At 43.7% G+C, this 27326-nt stretch overlaps 1 protein-coding gene across 2 annotated transcripts; it reads right to left on the bottom strand.

Moving 5' to 3' along the window:
- Positions 1 to 128: 128 nt before the first annotated feature.
- On the bottom strand, positions 129 to 24116 carry LOC138080087 (carboxypeptidase A4-like). 2 transcript variants are annotated; one of them, XM_068973013.1, is made up of 11 exons: positions 24049 to 24116; positions 18802 to 18883; positions 18260 to 18394; positions 16907 to 17005; positions 13066 to 13167; positions 11140 to 11244; positions 10253 to 10363; positions 9009 to 9099; positions 4977 to 5176; positions 3804 to 3888; positions 129 to 313 (listed from the first exon to the last, which is right to left on the bottom strand). In XM_068973013.1, exons 1-11 carry the CDS (start codon positions 24114 to 24116, stop codon positions 129 to 131), a joined length of 1263 nt encoding a protein of 420 aa, XP_068829114.1. The 2 variants fall into 2 exon arrangements, with proteins under 2 accessions (XP_068829114.1, XP_068829115.1); XM_068973014.1 differs by lacking the exon at positions 16907 to 17005.
- Positions 24117 to 27326: the final 3210 nt, after the last annotated feature.

Raw genomic sequence — 27326 nt, 5'->3', positions numbered from 1 at the left:
CTGACCTGTGTTCTCTACAAAGCCAGAAGACTCCGACTCACGTGTGAAGGAATAAGCTCTCTTTAATAATGGCCTCTGTGTCTGTGTGGACAAGAGACTATAAAATGCAGACAGAACAAGGCTCTCTTCTAGATGCTGTTCTCCACATGCTCCATGATGGTCTTCAGCCCCAGCCAGGTCTCCTGTGCAGTGGGGATAATCTGGTCGGCTGGCAGAACGAAGGCGTGGAAACCAGTATCTCTCAGCTCAAAAGTGAACGCATACTTGATGCCATTATCATATGCCCAGTCAATACTGTTCCCACTGGATGCATCTGTTAAGTCAAAAACAGAAAATACTTTGAAGCCTAGTTCCTTTCAGGGCTAGATGGGATGGGGCTAGGAGCTCTGCCAACCTGTGGTTCCTTAGTGATCTATAGTTCTTTCTGGAAGTCATCAGGCCTACAACACACAAATGTTGACCTGATCCCTATGTCTCAGACTGTCCTGCACCATGAAGGTCTTCACTAGTCTCAATCCAAGAGATTTTAAATCCTCATTTTCATTTGTCACCAATTCACTGTTTGGACTCCTTCAGGTCACTAGAAGCCAATCTCTGCAGAGTGTGGGAGGCAGCCTCCAACACAGCCACAATGATCCTTATCTCCTATACATATATATATATCTCCTAGTTATATATATAACATATGGTGGTGGTGGTTTAGTTGCTCAGTTGTGTGCAATTCTTGTGGCCCCATGGACTGTAGTCCACCAGGCTCCTCTGTCCATGGGATTTCTCAGGCAAGAATACTGGAGTGGGCTGCCATTTCCTTCTCCAAGCGACCTTCCTGACCCAGGGATTGAACCTGTGTCTCTTGTGTTGTGGCAGTCTCCTGCATTTCAGGCAAATTCTTTACCAACTAAGCTACCAGGGAAGCCCATAATATACACATGTCTGTTAAATGAAAATATGGGTCCCTTCATTCTTCCATTGTTTCTGAACGTTGTTTCTTATGATACCATTTGTGATTTTCTAGAGATGCTACTTCACGGAGAAGGCAATGGCATCCCACTCCAGTACTCCTGCCTGGAAAATCCCATGGATGGAGGAGCCTGGTAGGCTGCAGTCTGTGGGGTCGCTGAGTCGGACACAACTGAGCGACTTCACTTTCACTTTTCACTTTCATGCATTGGAGAAGGAAATGGCAACCCACTCCAGTGTTCTTGCCTGGAGAATCCCAGGGACAGGGGAGCCTGGTGGGCTGCCGTCTATGACGTCGCACAGAGTCGGACACGACTGACGCGACTTAGCAGCAGCAGCAGCAGAGATGCTGCTTCAGCTGAAATTACATGTTCCCTAAGGTTATGGAATAGGCTCTCCCAATCTCTCTGAAATTCCTGTATAATTCCTACAGATTTTCTCTACCTTGAGAAAAATGCTGAATAAGAAACAGACTATGGTACCAGCAAGTTACATAACAAGCTCAAGTATTTTAGAACAGGTTTTAAATTCAGGAAGAGGGCAAGAGGACCTCTGCTGAACAAAGTGATCAGATTCAAGAACGTCACTTTACTTGGGTCCTTGCTAAGTCTACCTACCTACTCTTTTTTAAATATAACTGGGAACATACTAATAACACTGGTGTGCACACGCTATTTTTCAATTAACAATTGAAGATTATTTCCCATTAGCACATACAGATCCACCTCATTCACTCAAGGGCTGCATAATGTTTCACTGTAAATGAGATGAAGTCGCTTAATCATATCCGACTCTTTCTGACCCCATAGACTGTAGCCTGCCAGGCTCCTCTGTCCATGGGATTTTCCAAGCAAAAATACTGGAGTGGATTGCCATTTCCTTTTCCATTTCGCTGCAGCAATGCACCAAATACATTTTTATTCAGTACTCTACTGATAAACATTTAGGTGCTTCCCAGTCTTCTATAACTAAACAATGCTGTCATGAACATCCTTAAAACTCACAATCTACCCATGAGCCAAACAAGCTCAAAGAATTTGTTTCTAAGCCCTTAGTAGATCAGAATCTCTGAAGAGGAGGGGAAAGGGTTGCTAGAGGAAGGTGGCCTAAGGAAGGAGACATGAAAATTCTAGAAAGCAGACACAAGAATTAAAGAAGCAAAATAAGTTCGGCTGTTTAGCAAAAGGATTGAACAGGCCAATATAGCACAGAAGGCTTTCAAGATACAACTGACATCCAGAAGGCCACTCAGTCATGAAGAAAGGAACTTAAATCTCTTCTACATGCTCAAAGAAGGCAGGAGAGTGTGAAAATCCATTTTAGAATTATTTATATTTATACAAATAATTTGTATAATTGAGTAATATACACAAATTTTATAATTCATCTAAAATGTATATTATAATTCATCTAAAAGGATTAATCTAAGGAAAGGGTCAGCACTTGAAGGAGCAAATGTCAAGTATTTATATCCTACACACCCTAACCCAGAGAGTTAGTGTTTTTATACAAAAATTGATTTCATTTAGGGGAAGAAAGGAGGGCAGGCAAAGCCTATTAAAAATACAGAAGATGGACTCTTGAAAGAGGTAGAAAATGTTATGTCTCTTGATAACACTCACTCAGGAGAGCCTTTCTCCTATTCTGTTGGAGCAATCTGATGAGTATCTCTTACTTTGGGCACAGCTGGGAAGAAGAATGTTTTTTGATATGGGAGGAAAAGGCTATTCTTTAAACTGGCATTTAGACCCAAAGACCAGGACTCTGGTGACCTGCAGAGATCTTTGGAGAGGACCTCCTCAAAAGGCTCCTGCCAAGTTCCTTTAGCTCTCTTTGGCGTAGGGCTCAGTTCTGACTAATTAAATAGAGGGTGGTGAACCTCTCCTGATATGTTTGTTCTCAGAGGTGTTCCCATTCAACAACTAGTAATGATAAACCATGAGTAATTACTAGCTTGTTGATGCAATTAGCAACACAAACATCAACATCCTGCTAAGTGCTTTATGCAGCTTGGTGGCATGTGAAATACAGACAAGAGCGCTGAGCTCAGAGTACAGATGAGGACCTAGGAGGTGGGATGGAGAATCTTCGCAGAAGAGGAAGACTGAGAACAGCAGTTGAGGGCAAAGTAAGTAGGACGGGAGAGCAAGGTACAGTATGGAAAAGGAAAGCAATATCGGCAAGTTTTCAGGGGCTTTGAGGGCAGACCAACTGTTGGAAAACTGTTTACAGGGGAGGCACCAGATGGGGAGAAGGGCACTTGTTTGAAAGGAGCTTAGCTCCCCATGTTCTGTGTTTCTATTTCCCATTTATAGCTAGGGCCTTGGAAAACAATCATATCCTTCAATCTGATCTAAAAATTTAAAGATCAGATCACAGAATAACGGAACTAGAAGGATCTCAGCAGGAACAGAGTGAAATGCTCAGATGAAACACTTCAGCGAGAAACCAAAACAAGGGTATTTCCTGACCCTGAGGTTGAGTTGTAGGTGATAGGTCTCAAGACCCTTGTCAGGTCTGGAATCTTCACAGTTTTTTTGTTTTTTCAGCTCAATGCTAATGACTGTTGGGAGGACCTCCTAAACCAAGCCTGCTATGCATGTGTTCATTACAGACAGGAAGATGAGGGGGTCCCCTCCATGCCCTGGTACCACCACCCCAGTTTGATGAAGATGGTTGCCTGCAACAACTACCACCACATGGACTTGACATAAATTCAGCCTATCACTAGCAACAAAAACAGGTTACAACATTTAAAAAAAGGCTGTCTTGCGGCTCTTCTCCAGCTTCAAGTATCCTCTCCAAGTGTTCCCTAGTAACCAGTAAACTCAGGGAGTACTTACAGATAGTGGAGCCGACAGAACCCACTCGGTACTGAGTGCCCGACAAGGAAGCCATAGCTCTGGCTGCATTCTGCGCCACCATATCCTAGGAGCAGGGAGATCATTAGAGTGAGAAAGAATGGACTCTGAAGCCAGACATTCCTCAGCTGTTCTGTACTGCAGTGGACTGGAAGATTCCCAAACCCCCACCCCCAACCCCTCCCCACCACCCAAAGTTCCCTTCTGGCCTCCTTCTTTCCCATCTGACCAGAGCCAAGGCCTAACTATAAAGTGAGAAAAACGTAATGGTTCCTCCAACTCCTTCTATCACATCCTCAGTTCTTTACTTCCAGTTTGGGACCAGGGTAAGGAGAGAGGTGGAAGAAGGCCAGATAAGTGCTCTGAAAACAGGTGTATTATAAACTCAAGTTGGGGTGCTGTACTGCAGCTCTTTACAGGTCTGGAGGGCTGCTCACCAGCCCATTAGAAATCTAGGAAAGGCATCACCATGTTCACCTAACCTGAGGGAAGGGACTGTCATGTTCATGAAGACAAGGGAAGGGCAAGTGTGTTCAAGAGAAAACCTTTTAAGAGTTTGGGTGTTCTCAGAGTGGAGGTGGAGACAGGGCCACCATATATGGATGTGCCCTACACAGAGGACCTGCTTGAGACCAGAATCTAGCCCACACCTAGTCATAAGCCCTGTAGCTGTGACCCCTGGCAGAGGGGCACACTCCAGCACACCAGCAGAGAGAGAGAGGCCTGCAGTCACTCTGCAGGTGTCAGGCCCACTCCAGGGAGTCCACCCCAAGCGTCTGCTCACATCCTGGGGTGAAGCACTGCATGCAGCACAGAGCACCCCCGGGACCACACCCCGAGTGAGGAGCACCTCCCCCCTGCCCACCACAATGCCGCCCACAGTTCCTGACGAGCAGTGGGTCTGCAATACATTTTGGTCAGAAAGACAAGTGAGAAGGAAAAACAGCATCCAGTGTGGATCCTGGAACTCACAGCAAACACAGAAATAAGGAGGATCATCTTCTTCCTGTTCCCAGTAGGCCTGATGGCACATTGCAGAGAACAGAGAGAGAACACTGGGCCCTTCTGGAAACAAGCCCAGCTTCTGGACTTTCTCTACAAAGCCTGAGAACCACCACTGTAGCAGCACCCAGAGGAAACACATATACCACTTACCAGTTCATCAGCATCCCCGACTCTCATAGTCGTGTAGCCATATGGATACATCACCAGCTGCGAGTAGCTGTGCAGGTCGATGAAGCATTTGAAGTTCCCATGATCTGCAATGAAATCTGCCACCAATTTCACCTCCACTTCTGAATGGGGATGGGGTCCATGATATATGTCAGAGCAAGGGTCCCTACTGGTTCCCGTTCCTGTGGAGAGTGACCCAAGCAGAAACGTTAACCCATGGGCTAAGGAAATAGAAATGCAGGATTCTCCACCCAGAGGAGAGGCAGAAAGCGTGCACAGGCCACTGCTGGCTACCCTGATAATCTAGTCTGCAATGTGTATATATTGTGGGGAGGGTGTGGAAGTGGGGTGCTGAATCTGCCAGTGTTGAGCAGGAAAATTGATAAGACTCATTTAAATAGATAGAGTTGACCTTGTACTGTATCACCAACAATTAATGTCATATTTTACAATGAGTAATTAATATGTATTCTTGATAATTAATATGAATACTAATTAATAATGAAAATGACTCCATTTATTCTCCAACTAATTCTCTTGGTTCAGATCCTAATGGCCAAGTGCTGCCAAAAATAATCTATTGTTGTGGCTAAAATCTCTTGATTATTTGACAGATATTTAAAATTATTGCCTTCTGTATTACTTCACAATATAGCCCCCAAAGGTATCTGACATGTATGTGAAAGCATCCCTGTTGTGACTTAGCTTTGATGCCCTCAGTTGCCACATTTTTATCAGCTCCTTTCCCACAATCACATTATTTTTCCCCCAGTGGTTTGTGTGGTATGTCTATGCAAGTAAGAAAATTAAAACCATTACATTAAAACATCACATCAAAAGCAAAACATCAGTACAGCTGTAGAACAGTGAAAGAGAACCACCAGAATTTGGAATGGAAAAGTGAGTTTAGTTCCTAAATCTCATCAACCGTATGCTCTTGAGATTGTCACTGAGCTTCCATTGTCCCATTTCCAATAAGAAAACTCACTCTCTAGGTCAGAAGAATAAATAAGATAATATATGGGAAGCTATATAGCATATAGTTGGCACTACTGTGGGGGTGATTTTTACATAGCTAGAACTCAGAACCCACATCTCCTAATTCTCATTCTCTTTCCATAACATCAAAGGGCAGAGGTTCATATTTATACATCTAACAGTAAACTAACACCTAAAAAAGATGTCCTTTTCATTATAGGGGACTGGAATGCAAAAGTAGGAAGTCAAGAAATACCTGGAGTAACAGGCAAATTTGGACTTGGAATGCGGAATGAAGCAGGGCAAAGGCTAATAGAGTCTTGCCAAGAAAATGCACTGGTCATAGCAAACACCCTCTTCCAACAACACAAGAGAAGACTCTACACATGGACATCACCAGATGGTCAATACCAAAATCAGATTGATTATATTCTTTGCAGCCAAAGATGGAGAAGCTCTATACAGTCAACAAAAACAAGACCAGGAGCTGACTGTGGCTCAGATCATGAACTTCTTATTGCCAAAGTCAGACTTAAATTGAAGAAAGTAGGGAAAACCGCTAGACCATTCAGGCATGACCTAAATCAAATCCCTTATGATTATACAGTAGAAGTGAGAAATAGATTTAAAGGCCCAGATCTGATAGATAGAGTGCCTGATGAACTATGGAATGAGGTTCATGACATTGTACAGGAGACAGGGATCAAGACCATCCCCATGGAAAAGAAATGCAAAAAAGCAAAATGGCTGTCTGGGGAGGCCTTACAAATAGCTGTGAAAAGAAGAGAAGCAAAAAGCAAAGGAGAAAAGGAAAGATATAAGCATCTGAATGCAGAATTCCGAAGAATAGCAAGAAGAGATAAGAAAGCCTTCTTCAGCGATCAATGCAAAGAAATAAAGAACAGAATGGGAAAGACTAGAGATCTCTTCAAGAAAATTAGAGATACCAAGGGAACATTTCATGCATAGATGGGCTCGATAAAGGACAGAAATGGTATGGACCTAACAGAAGCAGAAGATATTAAGAAGAGGTGGCAAGAATACACAGAAGAACTGTACCAAAAAGATCTTCATGACCCGGATAATCATGATGGTGTGATCACTCATCTAGAGCCAGACATCCTGGAATGTGAAGTCAAATGGGCCTTAGAAAGCATCACTACAAACAAAGCTAGAGGAGGTGATGGCATTCCAGTTGAGCTATTTCAAATCCTGAAAGATGATGCTGTGAAAGTGCTGCACTCAATATGCCAGCAAATTTGGAAAACTCAGCAGTGGCCACAGGACTGGAAAAGGTCAGTTTTCATTCCAATTCCAAAGAAAGGCAATGCAAAAGAATGCTCAAACTACCACACAATTGCACTCATCTCACATGCTAGTAAAGTAATGCTCAAAATTCTCCAAGGCAGGCTTCAGCAATACATGAACTGTGAACTTCCAGATGTTCAAGCTGGTTTTAGAAAAGGCAGAGGAACCAGAGATCAAATTGCCAACAGCCACTGGATCATGGAAAAAAGCAAGAGAGTTCCAGAAAAACATCTATTTCTGCTTTATTGACTATGCCAAAGCCTTTGACTGTGTGGATCACAAGAAACTGTGGAAAATTCTGAAAGAAATGGGAATACCAGACCACCTGACCTGCCTCTTGAGAAATCTGTATGCAGGTCAGGAAGCAACAGTTAGAACTGGACGTGGAACAACAGACTGGTTCCAAATAGGAAAAGCAGTACATCAAGACTGTATATTGTCACCCTGCTTGTTTAACTTATATGAAGAGTACACCATGAGAAACACTGGGCTGGAAGAAACACAAGCTGGAATCAAGATTGCCAGGAGAAATATCAATAACCTCAGATATGCAGATGACACCACCCTTATGGCAGAAAGTGAAGAGGAACTAAAAAGCCTCTTGATGAAAGTGAAAAAGGAGAATGAAAAAGTTGGCTTAAAGCTCAACATTCAGAAAATGAAGATCATGGCATCTGGTCCCATCACTTCATGGGAAATAGATGGGGAAACAATGGAAACAGTGACTTTATTTTTGGGGGCTCCAAAATCACTGCAGATGGTGACTGCAGCCATGAAATTAAAAGATGCTTACACCTTGGAAGAAAAGTTATGACCAACCTAGGTAGCATATTCAAAAGCAGAGACATTACTTTGCCAACTAAGGTCCATCTAGTCAAGGCTGTGGTTTTTCCTGTGGTCATGTATGGATGTGAGAGTTGGACTGTGAAGAAAGCTGAGCACTGAAGAACTAATGCTTTTGAACTGTGGTGTTGGAGAAGACTCTTGAGAGTCTCCTGAACTGCAAGGAGATCCAACCAGTCCATTCTGAAGGAGATCAACCCTGGGATTTCTTTGGAAGGAATGATCCTAAAGCTGAAACTCCAGTACTTTGGCCACCTCATGCAAAGAGTTGACTCTTTGGAAAAGACTCTGATGCTGGGAGGGATTGGGGGCAGGAGGAGAAGGGGACGACAGAAGATGAGATAGCTGAATGGCATCACTGACTCGATGGACGTGAATCTGAGTGAACTCCGGGAGTTGGTGATGGACAGGGAGGCCTGGCGTGCTGTGATTCATGGGGTCGCAAAGAGTCAGACACGACTGAGCGACTGAACTGAACTGAAGGGTAAACTGCTATAGTTTAATCTTCACAACGTCATCCTGCCTGTTGGGGTAATAGTGCTAATTGCTCTCTTCTGTTACTACCAAGAGCCTTTCCACCATTCAGTAACTTGCCCAGGAACCAGGACAGCCAGGTAGAAAGTCAGCCCATGGATTTGTATAAGATAGAATAGTTTTAAAGATAATAGTGTTCTCTCAGGAGGACAGAAACTGCTCAGTCATTCCCTTTCAAAATTACAGTGAACAATAATATAGAGTGATACACAGAGTAAGGGATTTGCCCAGTTTCTCAGTGAACCAGCAATGGAGATAGCCTACAAACCAGTTCCCTCACTGCCAGCTCAGAGACCTGAGGACCAGGCTACCCAGAGGTATCAGGATTTAATAACTCTCTCCCCCACCTACCTCCAAAATGAGAATTCCAATTTCTATTTGGATCAGCACCAATGCAGGTGCTTCCAGGATTTACAGACCGTGTCTTCCTCCATAATCGGTTCTGAAAAATTCACCAAAGAAGAAACAGCATTCAGAGATGGGTCAGGGCACAGAAGAGGTGAAGATTTTCTTTGGGGGGCCTATTATAGAGATGGCACCATGGATGGGGCAAGCTGCCTGAAGTTCTGGAGGCAACTTCAGAGATCTGGAGGATCATCAGGGTTTCAGCCTTCTCTAACTGCACAGTCTCCTCTCCTTCCCCAGAAGGGAGAATTAGCCTCCTGATCGGGAGAAAAGGACTTCCCCAAAATGACCTGATGCCACCTGAATCCATTGAATAATTTAGGGCTTCAGTCAAAGTGGAACAAATGGACATTATCAGCCTCAGTGATAACTGATGTGATAGCAAGTGCACAGCAACTATTTAACCCTTGCCTAAAAAACTGACCTGACTCCAACTGAGCACCTAGATCTGACCACAAGTGAACAGGAAACACAGGGGATGAAGGAATAAATTAAATGGCACAGAACAAAGAAGTCATCAGGCAAATTCAGAATGCGACACATTCTACATGACAATTTACTTGGGTTTCTCCAACAAATGAATGTCGTTCTAAAAGACATGTGGGGGCAGGGCAGGGGTGGGGAAGACCTTGTATAATTAAAAAGCCTGCATAGTTGTAACAACCAAATACAGGTACAGACCTTATTTGGATCCTAATTTCAACAAATTGACTCAAAAGACATTTTAAAGATAATTAGGGATATCAGATGACATTGAAAAACTTCCATCCAATTTTTTTACTGTTGTAGTGGTAGTGTTTTAATTATCATCAACTAGAGATGAAGACTAAAGAAGTTTTGAATGAAGTAACCTGATGTCAGGGATTTGCTTTAAAACACGTTAGGAAAAAAAAAAATATGTGTGAGGGAAAGAAATGAAAAGAAGATTGGTAAAGTGTTGATAATTGTTCAAGATCCATAATAGGGAGTTCATTAGACGATTCTCTATAAGAAAAAACAACATTCCCTGGTAACCATCAGCCCAGAGAATGACTGGAAAATGAGACCCCCCCCCCAAGGAAGCTCCTAAAGTGCACATTTTATGGAATTTTTATCTAAAGTCATAGATAAAGGTCTATGCAGTCACAAAGCAAGGAAATCAACAAACAGGTCTTAACTCCAAGCCCAGCCCACCTGTCAGTATTACTCACGTGAGTATGAGTGTACACATATCCATCAGGATTGGCCACCGGCAACAAGAAAATATCCATTTTCTTCAAGATGGAGGTGATGACCAGATCTCTCCCATAATCACATGCAATCTAAGCAAAGACAAAATGCTTGTCAGCTATGTCTTTGCAGGCTGGGTTGCTAGATCTAAGTCAGAGTATCTTCCCCAGATGCCCAGCTCCTAGAACAGCATCTACCCTCTGGCAGTCTCCCTGCCACCCTTGTAGGTGCAGCTCTCTGCAAAGCCCACAGAGCACTTCAGAATCTGAGGGAACATGGCTACCTGATGACATCAACTTCAATGAGTCCTGGGCTGCCTGGTTTATTCTTCCTTCCAGGGGGTAGGAGCAAGGGAAGGGAGAATCACACATCATAATAGTTATTAGGAATATGAGCCCCTGTGCTAGGGTTGGGGAAGATGGATCCTCCACTCGCACCACCCCTCCTCCCTGGAACTGGCTTAAACTAGACTTTCCAGAGGGACAGAGCATGGCGATAGCATGAGGTCCCTGAGGGCCAGGGGAGCCTGAAAGGGACTGAAGGTAAAAATTATCTGAGCCTTGCTGCTGAGAAGGCCCTGGTCCCTTCCTGCAGGACTGACTATGTGTCAGTGATTCGGGGCCACTGCTACAGCTCATTATTAGTATGCTCACTGCTATGAGCGGACATTGCCATTTAGCTAAACTATGAGGCTGACTGTGGGGTTCTGATCTTTTGTTTCGCCAATTTGAAAAGACTCCCCCAGCCTACTGTTCCTGTGAGAGTACCCTCCTAACCTACCATACCCCCACCCCAGGTACAGCTGCATAGTACAGTACAGGGCACCCCTGGCCCTGCAGAATTTTTTGCTAATACTAGGCGACATGACCTTTCTCGCAGTCCAGATTGCCGTGGCCGGTGCGATCCACTCACGGGCATGGCTGCCTGCATTCAGCCAAATGGCCGGCCGCCGGGTGCCTTTTCCAGTGCTGAACTGGAACGAAAAAGAGGCCAGAAAATTACCATTCTGTCTGGCTGTGTGTCTACTCACCTCTCTTCTCTTCTTCCCAGCTCGCCCCTATTCATTTAAACCATTTAAGATCATTCAGAGGCCAAATGTTCCTCAGGGCACCATCCATTTATCAGGCTTCTCCAGGTCGAGGAGCTTAATTAGCTGACTGGCAGGGCCCAATTGCAGCACCACAGCTCCAGGCAGCTTGAACCACTCCAAGGTTGGAAGCAAATGGGAAGGGGAAACAATTGCTATTGTGAATTATAATGTCAGTGTGATTAGAGATAATATTATGTCTCTTAAATGGACTTCCCTGGTGGCTCAGATGGTAAACTGTCTGCCTACAATGCAGGAGACCTGGGTTCAATCCCTGGGTCAGGAAGATCTCCTGGAGAAGGAAATGGCAACCTACTCCAGTATTCTTGCCTGGAAAATCCCATGGATGGAGGAACTTGGTAGGCTACAGTCCATGGGGTCGCAAAGAGTCGGACACAACTGAGTGACTTCACTTTCGCTTTATGTCTCTTGAATGACCTCAAATGGTGTCTCAGCAGAGAGAGACACAAAAGTGCATGAACCAGCCTGTTCTACCTGATGCCATAAATGAAATCAGTTTTAAAATGAGGAAGGGAGGGTTCACTATTGCTCACTGCATGAAATGAATTCTGACTGCTCCCTTTTAGTGTTGGGTCCCCTTGGGTCAGAGTTTGGTGCTAATGAAGCAAAGTTCTCCATCAGTTGGCAAATAATCTAAATTTATGTAGATTATTTGACAGCAACCAGCTCAAAGGCAGGGCTTCTCCCACTGGTAATTTCACCACTGCTGTAAGCCTGGATCCCTCAGGACCTATATGGATCTAACGGTTTGACAAATTCTAGGCACCATCACTTGTTCCATGGTTTATATCTCCAAATTCCTTTTTATTCATTTTTCTGGATTATTTATGTAATTTATGTCACTGCCATAAATTCTTTGCCTCTTTTGCCAATATAGACCTAAAATCTGTTAGAAATATCTGGAAACTAGTCTTAATGCAGCCAAGGATCATAGACTGGGCTTAAAATTACACCAACCCCAAAATTACCCTCCTAGATTGCTTTTCCAATAAGTACCCCTAAAAAGCAGAATGGAACTTTTAGACCCATCCCAATTTGTCTTCATATTTACAGAAGATGGGAATGGAGGCAAAAGACTGTGGCCAATCTGAAAGCCTTCTGAAACACTAACCACCTCCCACTTCTTTCATTTTTCAAGTTTTGTAGATTTTCTTGGCTGCCCTGGGTCTTCATTGCTCTGCGTGGGCTTTCTCTAGTTGCGGTGACTTCTCTTGTTGCAGAGCAAGGCTCTAGGGCTCACAGGCTTCAGTAGCTGCAGGCTCAGTAGTTGTGGCACACAGGCTCTAGAGCATCGGCTCAGTAGCTGTGGTGCACGGGCTTAGTTGCCCCTCAGGTTGTGGAATCTTCTTAGACCAGGGATTGAACCCAGGTCCCCTGCATTGGCAGATGGATTCTTAACCACTGGACCACCAGGGAAGTCCACTCACCTCTTCTTGATCCTGCCTTTCAGTCAAAACTTGGAAAGGGATGTGCTCCTTCTAACTCCATTCACAACAAGCAGAAGCAGGGGACCCTGTGTCAGAACAACTTCTAACCTGAGCAGAGGTATCCCCACCTCACCCTCCTCCCTGAAGTCAAGGAGGTCCTTACAAGCTGCCTCTTTCAAAAGTGTGAGGGCTGAGTCCTAGACACAAGGAACCAGGAGCCTGAGTCCAGTCGGGCCCTTCAAGATGCATGGAACCTCACCTTCAGTACATACATCAACCGGTTCTCAAATGAATGCCCAAGCTTCACCGCGCTCACCAAGCGAGGATAAGATTTGACAATGAAGTCCATCTCTTTATGAATCTGAAGCGTGAAAAAGTAAACACGGGGCATTTAAAAAATTTGTTCAGCTCTAGATGGGTATCTGTGAACTTTATATATTTTTTTCCTTTATTTTAATTTACAATACTGTATTGGTTTTGCCATACATTGACATGAATCCACCACGGGTGTACATGCGTTCCCAAACATGAAGCCCCCACCCACCTCCCTCCCCATAATGTCTCTCTGGATCATCACCGTGCACCAGCCCCAAGCATGCTGTATTATCTGTGAACTTTATTTTGTTGATATTAATGATTTTTTTATAGTCCCCTAACCTTGGGGTTGACATTATGAAATGCTTATTATTAAGCAGACTGCCTAAGAATCCATCTCTATGATTTTCTAGAGAAAAACACATTTTATTTGTCCACAAAATTACAGTCCATTAAATAAGAGTAGAAACACTTATACAGATACTGCTCCAAAAGTGTGGCCCTTTGCACTATACTAGTCTAGGTCGTATATTATCATCCTGCTTATTTAAGTTATATGCAGAGTACATCATGCAAAATGCTGGGCTGGATGAAGCACAAGCTGGAATCAAGATTGCTGGGAGAAATATCAATAACCTCAAATATGCAGATGACACCACCCTTATGGCAGAAAGCAAAGAGGAACTGAAAAGCCTCTTAATGAAAGTAAAAGAGGAGACTGAAAAAGCTGGCTTAAAACTCAACATTCAAAAAAACTAAAATCAAGGCACCCAGTCCCAACACTTCATGGCAAATAGATAGGGAAACAATGAAAACAGCAACTGACTTTATTTTCTTGGGCTCCAAAATCACTGCAGATAGTGACTGCAGCCATGAAATTAAAAGATGCTTGCTCCTTGGAAGAAAAGCTATAACCGACCTAGAGAGCATATTAAAAACCAGAGACATTACTTTGCCAACAAAGGTCCATCTTGTCAAAGCTATGGTTTTTCCAGTAGTCATGTATGGATTGAGAGTTGGACCACAAAGAAAGCTTAGTGCCAAAGAATTGATGCTTTTGAACTATGGTATTGCAGAAGACTCTTGAGAGTCCCTTGGACTGCAAGAAGATCAAACCAGTCAATCCTAAAGGAAATCAGTCCTGAATATTCATTGGAAGGACTGATGCTAAACCTGAAGCCCTAATACTTTGGCCACATGATGAGAAGAACTGACTCATTTGAAAAGACCCTGATGCTGGGAAAGATTGAAGGCAGGAGGAGAAGGGGAGGACAGAGGACAAGATGGTTGGATGGCATCAAGGACTCAATGGACATGAATTTGAGCAAGCTCTGGAAGTTGGTGAAGGACAGGGAAGCCTGGCATGCTACAGTCCATGGGGTCACAAAGAGTCAGACAGGATTTAGCAACTGAACTGAATTGAGTCTAGATAACCAGCAAGGGCCCCATTTAGTCAAGATTCTTGAAAGAACCCTCCTCCTTTTTTTTTCATCACTTTTCCCATCAGTTAGAATGAAAATTCAGCATGTACTATAAATATATATAATACCACACAAGTATATTATGTACATTATAAAACAAAAAATAGAAACAAAAGTTGTTACATTAATAATAAAAAATATATGTAGAAATATAAATAGAAATTGCAACAGTTTATTCCTCCATTCCAGTGGACTATCTTGCTTACACCCCACTGTACAAGCACTCCACTTTGGAAGTGATTCTTCTAAAGACTTTGATCTCTCAATTGAAGAGCTGTAATAAAGCAAGGTTATGAATGCTTTCATTTGCTTTCAGAAAAAAGAAAAGGTTTGCTTTAAATGGAATTCATCCACCTTAGTTGTTCAAACTTTTTGAGGGCTGAAATAAGGAAATAAATGAATTTATATTTAGACCTTAAATTTGAAAGAAGGAGCTTTACAGAGAAGGAAAGTGTGCAATCAATACACAATAAAATCAAGTTTAAAGGGTTTATCAGACTTGCAGACATTATGGCAGACTGAGCAAGAAACTCGCTCTCAAATATACAGGCAAGCCAGATAAAATACTATGAAAATGAGTCCCAGCCAAATTTAAAAGCAAAAAAAAAAAAAAAAACAAAAAAGGAAAAATTGTGCCAGAAATGAAGAGAGAGCAAGCTAACAGAGTACAGGACAAAAGATGAAGCCCCACGGCTAGATATCTGTCTTAGGTTCTGAGGGTTTACAGCAACCAGGAAGAGGAGTAGAGGGCAAAGGACCCTGCTTGGAGCAAGGAGCAAGTTCCAACTTGGAGCTGGAAAGTGGTAATTATGGCCATGAAAAGAGCCTGGAAACTCTACCCACCAACCCTAGAAAGTGGAGCAAAAGCCAGATGCCTGCCTGGAGTCATGAGAGGAGAATTACTCAGGAAAAGTTAAAACAACAAGCTGTGTCCAGACATGGGGTTGCAAATTCACAGTGCCAACACAAGGGGAAAGCTTACCCACAACAATAACAAAAGTAACTGCCACCACAACAATATGCACAAAGGGTCTTAAATTAGAAACCCTGGCAGAGACAAACATGGAATTCCCTTTAGAGACCTAAGAAGGTTCAAGTGATTGTGGGATATGTGCTTCTAAAAGCTGTTTTTAGAAAGAACTGAATACGAGCAGCCTTCTGCTGCAAGCCAGATGACAATGATACCTCAAGTCAGAGAACAAAATTGAGTGGATAGGAATGTGAGGATCCTGCAACAGTCAGGTGAGGGGATGGTGTTTCCAGAATCTTGGGTGACATTTGCAACCTGTTAGCTCAGCTCAGGAGTGTCCCATGTTAATGAGGCTATCATCATGGGTTGGATCCCTGTGTGGGCCTCAGCTCCATTTTCATCCATGGCCCTGGACTGAACTCCTGACTTTATCCAGCTGTGTTGCAGATGTATGTCACTGGTCACAAGAGGGATCAAGAGGCAGTATGGCCAAGTGTACACAATAAACAAAGCTACTGACAATCCTGGGAAAGAAGTGGAAAAAAAGCTTGGGAAAAAAACCTCATCTGAAAGAAAAATAATTCAAAGTATATGCCTCATGAAAAGCATGCCAGGAACTCTATCTTTGGATATATATTCAGCTATAGGAAACAGAATACCAGTTTAGATTTGGGGTTTGTTCCTGAGTTAGCAGAGAATTTCCAGACTAAGGAAAAAACATTGAGCGGCCTAAGAAAACCATAGGCTACGTGATTCAGTTCCATTCCAGTCCTTCTTGGTTCTTCAAATTCCAATATTACATTAAATTATTCTGTTCCAAATTTCTTATTTGAAGGGTTGGCTTACCTTGAAAGCCATTTATATAAGTGATTTCAAATTAAACACAGCACCAACATGTATTATGGAACAAATATACATTATAAGTATTCATGATAAATGAGTGGAAATATTTGGTTAACCTTGGAAATAATCACTTGTCTATTTGCCTGGGATAAGTAACACTTTAATCTGGGTGAATAAAGTACAGGGATTCTGGTGGAATATAACAAGGTTGAATTACGAGGACTGAAAATGGTTGCAATTACTTCATGGTTTTCTTTGAGGGGTTGCTTAAGAAAAGAAGGATGCATGTGGGAGTAAATGTTCAGTTTGCATTTCACTCTGCTCTTAGGAGATAAACAACCCAAGAGTTAGAAAGAAATTGAAGTGTACACATTTTAACCCCTCATTGTAGGCATACTGTACTAGGGACTAACACCTCCTGGAAGTAAGGAGAGGGGTTACAAAACCCAGAAGGCCAATGATCTGATCTTCACCTGCTCTGAAATACTTACAGCTTCCAGGGTGTGATAGGCCCCATAGTTAAAGCAATTACTGCTCAATTCTTGGCGTACATTGCGTTGCAGTTTTCGGTCTTCACTATCTAAAACGGTCTGAAACAGACATGGCAACATTACAAAGTGATTCTCTGGGGACAGAGGTTCATGTTGTTTCCACTCTACCTTGGGATATGGGCTGGCCAAGATGGCAGCACCCTCAGCACACATATCAAGAAGCACAAATGTCAAGGTGTAAAAGGGGGTCAGATTTCTTCCCCGTATCTATAAAATCTTACTTCTTGGAGCCCAATGTACATCACCTCATTCAAAACTCACTTTCTCCCTGGAAGCAACATATGTGCCATTTGGTTATTCTATACTACGAATTCTCTAGACGTCAGCCTGCATCTGGTATCCAGTGCCTCTGAAATACCCAGCTTGGGAAACCATTCAGAAACAAAGAAATTCTTACAACCACTCCTACTTTGAAGGTTCCTGGCAGATGTCTGTGACATGTGAGGATGATTAATAAGCTCACAGCTGCTCACACCATCAGGAAACTCCCAGGCCAAATCACCAATTAGCCCACAACCCACCTCGGTGAAGGAGAGAACGTGAGCCAGACACTGTCCTGCTGTTCAAATACAGCTCGTGAGGCTGGTGTCTGATTTGGGCAGTGACGCTGACTCTGCTAGGGGCTGCTGGTAACATTCTCCCTTTCACCAACCATGCTTATTTATTATTTATTTATTTTTGCCCATGCCACATGGCATGTGGGATCTTAGTTCTCTGACCAGGGATTGAACTTCTCCCCCTTGCAATGAAAGTGTGAAGCCATTGGACCAAACATCCTTTGAAAGAATTCTCAAAGGATATTTTTTATGACTGGCCTTCAGCACCTTCCCACCAGCACACATTCTATTCTTCCCTCTTGATTTCAAAAAAGAAAAAACAGACTTAATACTTGTGAGAAAGCCATGACATACCATGCACTGTTAGACATTTTATGTACATTTAAGCACTTAATCTCAATTAATTGTATGAAGTAGGTATAACTGTTACCATTTTACTGATGAAGGAACAGAGTCTCAAGAGGGTAACAGTTTGTCCAAAATCACACAGCTAGTAGTTAGCAAAATCAGGATTTGGATCCAGATCTGACTGGTTTGCCATGTAAGCCCTTTTGCCATGTAAGCCCTTTCTAGCACAACATATTCCTCTAACAAGTCACTGCACTTTACTTCCATATACCTCAATGTCTTCATCTGTTCACTGGAGAAGAATGAGGCCAGAACTTGAAAATGTTCCAAGTCCACTCTGGCTGCTTGGTCCTATGCAAGACCAGTGGAGGGACCTTGGCCTACCCACCTGCAGGTCTTCAACAGTCACTGAGTACTCTAAGCCATGGTCCTCCAGGAAGGATTTGACTTCCCGCAGACTGAAAGAAGGGACGAGGACATCTGCAGGATGACCGAGGGTAGAGGGAGATTTCCACAAGTCGAGCTGAAGAGAAAAGAAGTGAAACCAGGTTAAAGGATAGTTCAGGTAAAAACCACAATGAACTCATTCTTCTAGAACAACTGCCAAAAGGCTGGGTGGTCCCTGAGAAGCTGAGTTCTGCACAAGGGCAAACTTCTGCTGTTCCACAGTTTTATCTGGTCAGGCCTGCCCAGCAGGCAACACACGGCAAAGCTCAAGGAGTAACAAGTCAATGGCAAAAAGATGAAGCCCTCTGCTGAGGACCCCATCTCCCTGGAGAGCACTTCCCCACCAACTCTCTCCATTGTATAAAGACATGTTGATTAATATAGGATTATACACAGAAACTCTTCAGGAATAACAATGCCAGTGCTACAAGAGTCTTCTCCCACCATGGTTAACTAATACTCAAGAGAAAGAGAACTAGGTACCTTAAGGTGGTCTGAATTCATTAGCTGATTGAGTTTGCTGATCTCATCTTCATTTCTGACGTTAATTCTGAAAACTTGGTGCCTGGAGAAAGTGGGGGAAAAAAGCAAAAGATAATGGTAAAGCTTTCAGTTGGCAAATAAACCCCAGGTCTACTATCCCAGACATAATGAAAGGAAATGGTCTAGTCTTTGGTTATAATATATAGCCACTAAAAACAAGGCTACGTGGCAAATATGAAAAAGTGCTTATGGTATATAACTTTCAGGGAAATATTAAGTGAAAGAGCAGGACACAAAATTGTATGTATGCCATGACTGTAAGTATGGAAAAAGCAGATGCATTGGAAGAAAAACAGACAACGGAAATATAGCAAATGCTGACAGTGCTTATGTTCGGGTCATGGGATTATGGATGACTTACTTTTTTCCCCTCGTATCTGTTTTCTGTAATGTGGTCATATTACTTTATAATGAAAAACATATATATTTTGCAGAAAGGAATGTTCCTGAGCTACACGCAAAGCTAACTCAAGACATAAAGAGGCACTTCTTCACTGTCAAGGTCTAGGACTGAAACTGGCTGAATGTCCACGCTGGAAAGAGCAAGGAAAGCGAACAGACCTTCCATCCTGGGAGGGTTAGTTATTTTTCCTCTTAGCAAAGAGGGGAGAGGCTGGGTGCTCTCCAGGCTCTTCCAGCTCCGGAGCCCTACACAAATGCATGGTGCTGGGGCTGAATTTGGGATTCATCCTCCCAATGGGGCTCTGACAGGGCCCAGAAGGAAGCTGGCCAGTCCCAAGTCCCCCTTTGTTGTTCGTCCTGCACTTGTTTCCTATACATCATTTAGCTCCCGCGGCAGCAGCAGGGGTAGAGGCCCCCGAAGTCCTGTGTGTGGGTGGGAGAAGGCCAAGCCTGAAAAGCTGCCTTTGTGCTCTCAGCCGGCTCAGAGAGCCAGGGGAGCCATTAGGCCGTTGCTAGGTGACGGCCCGAATGAATCGGCACTCAACACTGTCACATGCGTCATCCCTTTGACACAAATGAATGCGGGAAGAGCTGTTGGAGACGGCTGTGGGCTGAAGGACCTGTTGACAGAGAAAATGGTTCTGTCACAGGGAGCTAAACGTGCAGCCTCACGTGGCAGATCAGCATCTCCTCATCAGAAAACCGGTCTAATCCGGATGAACTCTCAGAGCTTAACTTTGTTCTGAGAACTTCTGGGGGGTCTCCAGGGGGTCTGGTCTAGCCTCTAAGGAGGTAAGGTCCGCTGCAGAGTTGCTTCTGTTGCAGGCAGCAAATTTGAAGGGAACGCCATTGCTGAAGCCTCACTTTCCCCCTGCTCATCTGGTCTCCACAGGGTCCTGAGAGGTGGGCAGCCAAGTGCATCCCATGGGAGTCTCTGAGGCCACAGTGGAGAAGCCACTGGCTGGCAGGTATCAGTCCGAACCTGACAGACTTGCTAGATGTTGGACTGCAGCCCTGGGAAGATGGGGAATCAAACCACCATTTCCCTGATACAGGCAAGCAGCCTTGCAAAAGTAACAGGTTTAAAACAAAAGGGAAACCCTTCCTCCTAGCTGCGTACCAGGACCTATCTGTAGAACTCATGCTCTGTCACAACCTGTCCTCAATACTCCAGAAAAAGAGGCATCTTAAAAATGGGTGTTCTGCCTATTTGCAGGGCAGCAGTGGAGATATAGACATAGAACAGACTTGTGGACACAGTGGGAGAAGGAGAGGGAAGAAAGAATGGAGAGCAGCATGGAAACATACATTACCAAATGTAAAACAGACAGCCAGTGGGAATTTGTTGTTTGACGCAGGGAGTTCAACAGGGACTGTGTGATAACCTAGAGGGGTGGGATGGGGAGGAGGAGGGGTGGAATGGGAGGGAGGTACAGAGGGAGGGGACATATTATATCTATGGCTGATTCATGTTGATGTATGGCAGAAACCAATACAATATTGTAAAGCAGTTATCCTCCGATCAAAAATAAATAAAAATTTTTAAATGGGTGTTCTGAAAAGTGCCTGTGCACTGGCATCTTTGTTAGCAAAATGAGGCATCGGTAAAATACAGCATTGACTAGAGTATCACAAAGAGAACAAGGAGGGAGAAGGAATAGGAAGAGAAAAAAAGAGGAACATAAGAATAATGGGCTCTTAAGAATATTAAAATCATGTTACACATTCATCCACACCATGTGCTTTAATTCTCCCGAAGTGATAACTTCACACCAGAACTTTCATACTCCTGGGCACAGTCCACAAGGGAGTACAGGGAATCTAATTGGCCCTGATGATGATTAAACTCACAGCTCATTTCATTACGTCCTAATTAGCCCAGCTCCAAAGGATAAAGACACATCTGTAACATGCAGACAGGCAGGGCGGAAGAGCTGATACAGAATAGAGTCTTTCCCCACATGTCTCTCCTCCGTCTCTCCCTCCTACACATTCTTGGCTCCAGCCTCACTCAAATCCCAAATTCACCATACATTTTGCCCTCCTATGCCTTTGCACATGCTGTTTCCTCTGCCTGGATATCCAGCCCTTTTCTTTATCTGCCTAGCCAATCTCTCACCCAGGCTTTAGGACCAACCTTCATCACCCATAAGGTTTTCCTCAACCAGAAAAGACAATGTTAAGGACAATCTTCAGATGGCACTAAAAACTGGCAGGAGGCAAGGAGGATCTAACATTATTCTCGTGGACATAAGTTCATCCATACCTAGAAGCACAAAAAACGTAAGTGGGTGCCAGGTGAAGGGCAGCCTTTCTCTTGCCCTCACTGTCTTTGTCTCTATTTGGAAAATGCACCCTGAGAGTGTGGGTGGTGGAACATAACCTATCTCCACCATCTGGAAATCTTTTTAAAGATGTAAGCTCTTTCTGAAGATGGAAAATTGGCCTGGGGAGGGGGACATGCTGGGGTTTGCAGGTTGCCATTTTTACCCTTCCTACTCCCCATAGGTAGGTGTTCCTACAGCTCTTCTTAACTCTGGTGCTCTCCAATACCTGGACTGGCAGCTGCTGCCAACACAATGGTTAGTGATCCACTCTGTCACTCTCACACTCATCCCATGTTCTGGACAGTCAGTAGTCATCTTGGTTCTGAGCTTCTATCCCTCCCCACTTTCACCATGTGGGTGGCCAAGCAGCATATTCTCTGTGCCTTTCTTACTTGCATCCCCAGCCAGTCTTAGAAGCCACCACATCTGAGATGATTTCATGGAACTCTTAAATGCTTACCAGTTACTGCCAATGCTACAAGTTCTGCAACTCTTTCCTGTTCTCTGCTTGCTGTACACCTTTAGGCATCCTGGCCACCATCCTATCCTTAAGATGAGCGGAGCCCAGGACAGAAGACACCAGCAGAGTGAGAGAGACTGGGGAGGTAGGTGAGATTGGCGGAAGGAGCAGAGAGTGAGGGTGTAGGGGGGATGAAACCATCACCTCCATCTCCATTAGCACTGTTCCCCCTATAACCCAACCTGCTTCCTGGCTATCCAACCACTCGAATGCTCAGAGAACAACTTCCCCTTGCTCTAAATGTTCACCAAGTTGGGTGTCTAGGCTATGTCTATGGACCTCAGGAAGAATTCCTCCACCTTTGCTGGGTTCCCTACTATAAGGCGAGAAAGATTTGGGGGTAAGGATAACACTATTAATTAAAACTGTCTGCAATTTGCTCAGGCACACAGAGCTTTCTGTGTAAGCTCCTATGGTGAGCACTCCAGACCCCAGGCAAGCAGTATCAACCCAGGTGTCCACTGCATTATATGAGAAGTCTGTATCTTGAGAAATAAAGATTTTTTTTCAGCCATGTGAATAGGTGCAGTGGGAGCCTGAGAGCTCTATGCGTCAGCCCACATAGCAGCAAATGTAGGTATTACACACTTACTGCTGAGCTGCCTGTGGAAAAACCTCCTTCCCTTACCACCTGTTATGCCTAAGTGCTCTGAGCTATTTGGCAGTAGAGACCAGGTGTGAACGGAAGTCATCAACATAAAAATTACTCAATCACACATAAGTAATTACTTCAATAAACAATCTCAAAGTCCCTTTAGCCAGATAGTATAATACAGAGTAAACTAACAGATATAGACAAATCAGTTAGATATAGGATTCTTTCTGGAGATTGTTGTTCAGTTGCTCAGTCATGTCTGACTTTTTGTGACCCCATGGACTGCACTTGGGTTTTGCATTCAGAGTTCCAACTCCCCTGCTTACCAGCTAAGTAGCCTTGGGCAGGTTCCTTAATCTTTCTAAGGCTGAATTTCTTTCCTGTTTAAATTGAGGAAAATAACACCCCTGCCTGGCAGAATTGTGTGATCCAAAAGATAATGTACGTGACAGCTCTTTGCAAACGGCAAAGCATTATGCAGTAATGAGTTATTAGAATTCAATCTTCCAGTAGGGTACCATGGCATCCTTTCATCTCTCCTACCTCCCAAATGTCCTCTCCTTTGTAAACCAAAAGGCATTCCACGTGGAGCACATGTGCATGTGCACGTGCACACACAGAATGAACAGGTGTACGGTTGCCTTTCATAGCTAAGGCTAAGCAAGACCCATCAAATCTCCATATGCCAGATGCTACCAAGAAGGGTCTGCCAAACCTTAACCGTTAACAGGAAGGTGAAGCCAAGAAGCCTGTGACCCAGGCTTTCCTCTAAGTATGGCAGAAACTGGGCTTCCCTGGTGGTTCAGCGGTAAAGAATCCACCTGGCAATGTAGGAGCTACGTGTTCAATCCCTAGGTCAGAAAGATCCCTGGAGAAGGAAAGAGCAACCGACTCCAGTATTCTTGCCTGGGAAATCCCACAGACAGAGGAGCCTGGCAAGCTACAATCCATAGGGTCATAAACGTTAGACACAACTCAGTGAATAATCAAGAACAAAACACAGCAGAAATTAGAAACAATTGGTAAATCTTAGTAGTTCATAGCACAGGAGTAACAAAGTAGGAGATGCCTGAAACTGACCTTAGGAATAAACCAGGAAGAAAGAACTGGCAGGAATTACTGGGCTGGGGAGGGACCAAAGACCATCTAGTTTTGACAAGACAGCTAAAACTGAGCCTGAGAAAGAAGTAATCGGTCCAAGATGATACAGGGGCACAGCTGGGACAGGAATCCAGGTCTTCCCTCCCAGCACCATACCACCTGAGGTACAATCAGCCATTCATGTCCAAATCTAGTAGGTTCCTGTATCTCTGAACTAAGTAATAAGTCCAAAAGGAACTTACCCAGAAAATGTTTCTTGGTCACAGATGCCAGACCCAATAAGGGCCCCAAAGATCAGTATCCACTTCATGTTCCAAGGATGCCAGTCATAGAGTGGTTGAGTCAAGCTGTGTTTATAAGGAGTCTGAGGCAGACTCATGTCCTCAAAAATGCTAATATGATTCCCAAGCACCCTTGCAACTCTGACAGTACATTAAGTGGGTCTTTGATGCCTCTTCCATTTCTTTTGAGTGATAAAGGCCAAGCCTCTTGACCTACAAAGTCAGGAATCTGCTCCTCAGGCTGGAAAAGTCTGTGACAAGGGTTCTGTATTGCTCAACACTTGGTTTTATAGTATCGTTTTTTAAGTGGAGAAGGCAATGGCACCCCACTCCAGTACTCTTGCCTGAAAAATCCCATGGATGGAGGAGCCTGGTAGGCTGCAGTCCATGGGGTCGCTGAGTCGGACACGACTGAGCGACTTCACTTTCACGTTTCACTTTCATGCATTGTAGAAGGAAATGGCAACCCACTCCAGTGTTTCTTGCCTGGAGAATCCCAGGGATGGGGGAGCCTGGTGGGCTGCTGTCTATGGGGTCACACAGAGTCGGACATGACTGAAGTGACTTAGCAGCAGCAGGGAAGTCCCACAGGGCTGGATAGAGCTTACACAGACAGAAGAGGCCAGATTATAAACCTGAGATGGTGTTAGCTCTAGAATAAAAATAAAGACTATCAAAGAAACCCCAAGTCAACCCCAAGATCACACACTTCACACACTTGACAAGCCCTTCTCTGGTGAGAGTAGATCATGATGGAAAGTTTGTGGCTTCTGTTTTGAATCTGACACCTAATTTTTCTGACTCCACTAAAAAGGCAAAAATATATGAGGTACATGGTATAGGAGAAATGTGTTAGTCTTAATAAATTATCAGTTTTCCTTGGAATCTAAAAAGATAAGGCTTAATGGTATTATTAATAATAAGACTTCTTACATTTACTAGAATCCGAGCCTGGCGTCCTTTCTACCAAGTCACAGAAAAGTGGAAGACACTCATGATCTCCACTTCTTAAGGACTCTGGAGACTTTCAGTCTGTCCAAGGTGCCCCAGATCGCACAAGCCTCCCACATTCTACCGTCCCCCATCCACATTCTTTCTGTAATTTCTCAAGGGAAGTGGACTCAACCAAGGGTCACGGTTGGGAGTGTTAAAGAAATGTTATTCTGACATTTGTTACAACAGTAAGGGAGACTTTATTCAAGATTATTGCAACAAGACTTCCCTGGTGGTCCAGTGTTAAGACTCCATGCTTCCAATGCAAGGCGCACAGGTTAGAGGCCTGGTTGGGGAACTAAGATCCCATGTGTTGTGCACTGTGGCCAAAAAGAAAGAAAAAAAAAGGTTATTGCAAGAGAGGTCATGCAACAGGAGAGATTGATTGTGTTCAACTTCAAATCTATTAAATACAGCAGAGCAAGGAGGTCAGTAGATGGAAAATTGCTGAGAGGAGACACAAAGTATAGGGAGAATTTTTGCTTAACTGACCTAACAGGATTTGTGCAACAGGCAGGCTACAGATTTAGACATCAATGGTGGAGAAAAATGAACCTAATCAGATACCAAGGACTGAGGGATGACTTATCAGTATTCTTTGCTAAGACTGACTTAGAGTCCAAGGATAAAGCTAAGTAGAAAAGAGGGCTCAGGGAAGCCTGTCTAAGGTTTGGTCAAGAAGAGTTCGTCAGGAGTTGTGGAGCTGGGGGGCCTCTATCGGGGCTCTTTTGTCCTTCCAACACTGAAAATGAATGCCTAGGCCCACCTTGATCTGTCAAAAAAGCTGGGCTCTACTTCACCAAGATAGAGTTCAGCTTGAGAAGCTGAGATCTAAATCTGCAAGAAATCTGAACTAAGTAATCAAGCACTCAGAATTCCAGGCAAGCTGAAATTCACTTCCCACCTATATCTCCCAAGGAAAGCCATTAACATGAAGAAAATCCAGATCTCTAATGGAAGTCAATGTCTAAAGAGAAATGATATGGAATCTGAGACTCAGATTGATGGAGCAGCCTGGAGGGAGGAATGTCATTGGTTTGCCATCACTAGCTTTTATCATGCAGCGTATCAGAAACAGAAACCCAAAAGTCAACAATGGATCCAGAGTATGCAGCACCTAGCATGATACTCAGCACAATCTAGTTGCTTAACTAGTATTTATTGAATTAATAAACTCAGAAGTCCCTTTCTAGCTCGAAAATGTTACTCTCTTAAGATGAAGGAGCTGACATATACCACAACATGGGTGAATCTCAAAAACATTATGCTAAGTGAAATAAGCCAGTCATGAGAGGACAAGTACCATATGATTCCATTTGTATGTGGTGCCTAGAATAGGTAAATTCATAGAGACAGAAATAGAATAGAATTACCACAGGCTGGAGGGAGAAAAAACAGGAAGTTGTTGCTTAATGGGTACAGAGTTTCAGTTTGGGATGATGGAAAATTTCTGGAGATCGATGATGGTGATGATTGTACAACACTGTGAATGCACCTAATGCCACTGAACTGCACACTCAAAATGGTTAAAATCATTTTATGATATGTATATTTCACCACAATTTCTTTTAATTTTTAAAGGATGTTGGTAGCAATTGCTTTAAGTGGGATTTTAAAAGATAAAGGTTTTTTTAAAATAGCAATTCGCTGTGTTTCAGGGCAACATAAATCAAAGATATAATGTTCCTATATCAGGATTAGAAAAAGAAATAATCATAACCCAATTTTGCTTCCAATCAAAGAGCTTTTAATGGTATTTAGTCCCCAGAGTCCTAATGGGGGGTCTCACACACGCTCCATGACTGTCTTCAAGCCAAGCCAAGTCTCTCTTGCTTGTGGCTAAGATCTGATCGGGCTTCCCAGGTGGAACTAGTGGTAAAGAACCTGCCTGCCATTGCAGGAGATAAGAGAAGATTCCCTGGAGAACAGCATGGCAATCCACTCCAGTATTCTTGCCTAGAGAATCCCATGGACAGAGGAAACCATACTTTGACCACTTGATGTGAAGAACTGACTCACTGGAAAAGACCCTGATGCTGGGAAAGATTGATGGCAGGAGGAGAAGGGGATGACAGAAAATGAGATGGTTGGATGGCATCACTGACTCGATGGACATGAGTTTGAGCAAGCTCCAGGAGTTTGTGATGGACAGGGAAGCCTGGGATGCTGCAGTCCATGGGTCGCAAAGATTTGGACACGACTGAGTGACTGAATTGACTAACTGAACTAAAGATCTGATTGGCTGG

The sequence above is a fragment of the Capricornis sumatraensis genome, chromosome 5 (assembly GCF_032405125.1).
Source record: "Capricornis sumatraensis isolate serow.1 chromosome 5, serow.2, whole genome shotgun sequence".
NCBI classification, from domain to species: domain Eukaryota; kingdom Metazoa; phylum Chordata; class Mammalia; order Artiodactyla; family Bovidae; genus Capricornis; species Capricornis sumatraensis.
This window is presented reverse-complemented; position numbering and strand designations above follow the sequence as displayed.